This window comes from Myzus persicae, unplaced genomic scaffold, assembly GCF_001856785.1.
Source record: "Myzus persicae strain clone G006 unplaced genomic scaffold, MPER_G0061.0, whole genome shotgun sequence".
NCBI classification, from domain to species: Eukaryota; Metazoa; Arthropoda; class Insecta; order Hemiptera; family Aphididae; genus Myzus; species Myzus persicae.
Window position 1 is genome coordinate 55,428 of NW_019104062.1, and position 3,470 is coordinate 58,897.

The 3,470-nt window shown below is 33.0% G+C and overlaps 1 protein-coding gene across 1 annotated transcript; it reads left to right on the forward strand.

The window, feature by feature from the left end:
* Positions 1-246: 246 nt before the first annotated feature.
* LOC111038240 lies at positions 247-2,243 on the forward strand. The gene is made up of 2 exons (XM_022321264.1): positions 247-823; positions 1,120-2,243. The coding sequence occupies exons 1-2, from the start codon at positions 339-341 to the stop codon at positions 1,856-1,858; spliced, it is 1,224 nt and encodes a 407-aa protein (XP_022176956.1). The 5' UTR covers positions 247-338; the 3' UTR covers positions 1,859-2,243.
* The last annotated feature ends 1,227 nt before the right edge of the window (positions 2,244-3,470 follow it).

The window sequence follows — 3,470 nt, forward strand, 5'->3', positions numbered from 1 at the left end:
TGTCTCCCCGATAATTTACTATTCAGAATTGTTTTGTAATTAATAGAATATCATTATTTCATACTAAAAAATACAGTTTAAAATTGATAAAATTAAAATATTTTAATATCACATTTAGTAAATATCAAATCATTTTTTCAAAACTGAAATCTGGTGATTACGGTAACATCAATTACGGTGTATACACTATACTTGAATTGCAAATGAAGTGTTAGATAATAACATGTATTAGATAATATCTAATTGCAGGATACTATAGCTAAAATTAATTAGTATCTACTCAACTGCAAGAGAACTAAGGAAGTTGAGCACACGTGAAAAAATCAATCGTGATAACAATGGAGTCATTATTGCAAGAAGAACTGCCAGAAATTGTGAGCAACGGTGCGTTCGGAAAAAATCTCAAATATGTTTCATTCGAATTAAACAAAAATCAAGTCGGGCAAGATCAATACATGTCAACGGTATTATTTGGTACAGTGACCACATCTGATGAATCAAAATATCATGTTGTGATCAAGTTAAAACTTCGTGATGAGAAAATGAGAGTTCACTTTAAAATCGACATTCAATTTCAAAACGAAATTGCTATGTATGACAGAGTTATACCATTCTTATTTGAATGCCATCGCTCTATAAAAGGTGAAGTCTCGGACTGTCCCATATTACCTCGATTTTTCTTCGGTCGTAATAAATGCGGCGAATTTGCTGAAAAAGATTTAATAATATTGGAGAACGTTGCTCCTTTGGGATTCAAATTGAGCAAAGAGCGTCTGTTTATAGACTACGATCACTTCGTAATTGCGTTACAAGCATTGGCCAGGTAAGTTAACATAAAAATACTTTGAAATAAAAACAAATTAAATGCGGTAGGTATCTATGTAAGAATGTTAACTTCATTTACGAAATATGAGACAGTTATTTTTACATTTTTTAAATTAAAATCAATTTATAATATAACTTTTCGTTTATTATGTAACATGCATGAGTCTGACTATTATCAAGTTAAGGCACGTCAATAAAGAACGGAAGAATTCGATTTTGAAATAACTCGAAAATCAATACGATTTAATTCCATGGCAAATATAGTATAATAATAATAATTTGATTTACATTTAGGTTTCATGGGTTGTCATACATAGCGAAACACAAAGACCCCGACCACTTACGAAAAATTGTCATGGAGATTCGTGACACACAATTTGACAAGGATGGACAGTGGATATTAAAAGACAACTTGTTGAGTAAATTTGGTAAGAGAGGTGCCGACCGCCTGCTTGATCGTAGCGGTGACCTTTACCGGGAAAACGAACATTTTCGACGGTTTAACGAGCTCACCGAAGACTCGAATAACTCGATTAGACGTGCACTGGTTCCCCGAGAACCGTTTTCCGTCGTGTGCCACGGGGACTTCAACCGGAATAATGTGTTGTTCCGTTACGAGGAGGAACTTCCGGTCGATGTGTTGCTGTTTGATTTCGGGACGCCTCGTTACGGTTCGCCAGCGTTAGATCTGTCGTTTTTCTTGTACATGAACACGACTCAAAGTTTGCGTGAAAGTCGGTGGGACGACTTACTGAACGTGTACTGCTCGACGTTGGCAGAATTCGTACCGTCCGGTATCCGCGTGCCAAACAGGGATGAACTGGACTCCGAAATGGCCACCTGTGCCTTATTTGGACTCTCGCATGCGTTGTTTTTCTTACCCCATCAGTTAGATGCTGATAGCACCTTAAACTCAGAAATTGATGAAGATGAACAAATACGGATCTTATTGAATAAGGGCGGTGACGCTGGAACAGATCTCGTGGCTGACCTAGTCCAACACATTGTCGACATGAAATTCACGAACGTGTGACTTGGATTTTTGGTTGCTCATTATTATTCGGTGAATTTTATGTTTCCGCGATGTTCAGTTAAAGCATTTAATAAGTATAATATTTCTATGATTATTTATGTTGTATTTAATATTTTAATTAAGGCCATTAATCTTCGTGTTGACGTAAGTAAATAGATATAAAATATAAATACATGGCATACGACTTTGAGTTATTAATATAATCTGGGATAATCGAATAATTGTCGGAGACCACAGAACAGCTATAATTTTACCATTGTAATAAAACGGTGTCGACTCTAGCGAAGTACCTCTTATCTCGGGGTCTTAGTAGGAGTACGTATGTAAATAATACAGTTTTGTGATTGTTTTATTTAAAATAAAATGTTATTTCCGCCTATATTAATCGTGAACCGATTGATTTTTTGTAGTTACAATACCTTGCTTCATGTTCACATAGGATCTGAAAACGATTAACTTACTATTGGTCGTGTTGAGGATCAAAGACAAATTTAGTGAGGAAATATTATCTCTTAAAAATGTATGTATTAAAAATACTTTAACCTATAGTATTATAAAACAAACGTTTTAAGCAACGCCTTAATTAGTTTATTATATATTCATAATCGATTTTGACATATTTGCGATATTCTATTCTAATCTGACATCGAACGTGGTAGAACGGAGTCTATTTTTTGATATTGTATATTATACGTAATACCTATATAATATTATACTGCCTAGTGACTGGATTACCTCCTCGTTTTGTTATTTCAAAGTTAGTTTTATGGTAGGGTACCGATTAGTTATGACTCATAACTTATGAGATAATAATTTAATATAGTGGATTAAATCTCATAGAATTATAAACCTATGATAGATAATGACACGCAGTTGGTTTATTTAAATTCGAATATACCCGAATGAGTATTATTTACACTATTTTGTACTAAAACATGAATAGAGACAGTATACAGGGGGTTGTCGATGACCGATTACACATCCATCCTTTATAGATTTATAGTTTTATCCCTATTGATTTTGAGAAATGAGTGACCACCCTATGATATTCAAAAATAACTGAATATAACATTACTGAATATCGATTACAATCGGTTAGAGTTAATAAATGTATGCTTATCACACTTCTTACTGAAAAATAAAACAGTATTTTGCCACTGATCTCTGGTTATTTAAGTAATGTCGATTAAAGAGTTGAAATGTATACACTATACATACATTTCAAATGAAGTGTTAAAATAATAGATAGTTAAATCAACGTGTGATGTATAAACATACTATTATTGACTGAAATTTATTGTCTATTAATTAACTGTATGTGAACTAACAAAGTTGAACTTATGTAAACAAATCAATATCATTGTATCAATGAAGATTTTGTATTAGGAAAACATTCAATATTATGAGCAGTTGAACATTCTAGAATAACCTAAAATATGTCACATTTCAATTGAACAAAGATCGCATTGGACAGGATCAATTAAGATCAAAATGGTGTTATTTTGTACCACGATAACCTACAACAACAAAAACTAATCGGAATATCATGTTGTAACCAAGTTTAAACTCCAAGGTAAGAAGCTGAGAGTTACGTTTGAAATCGACCTTTATT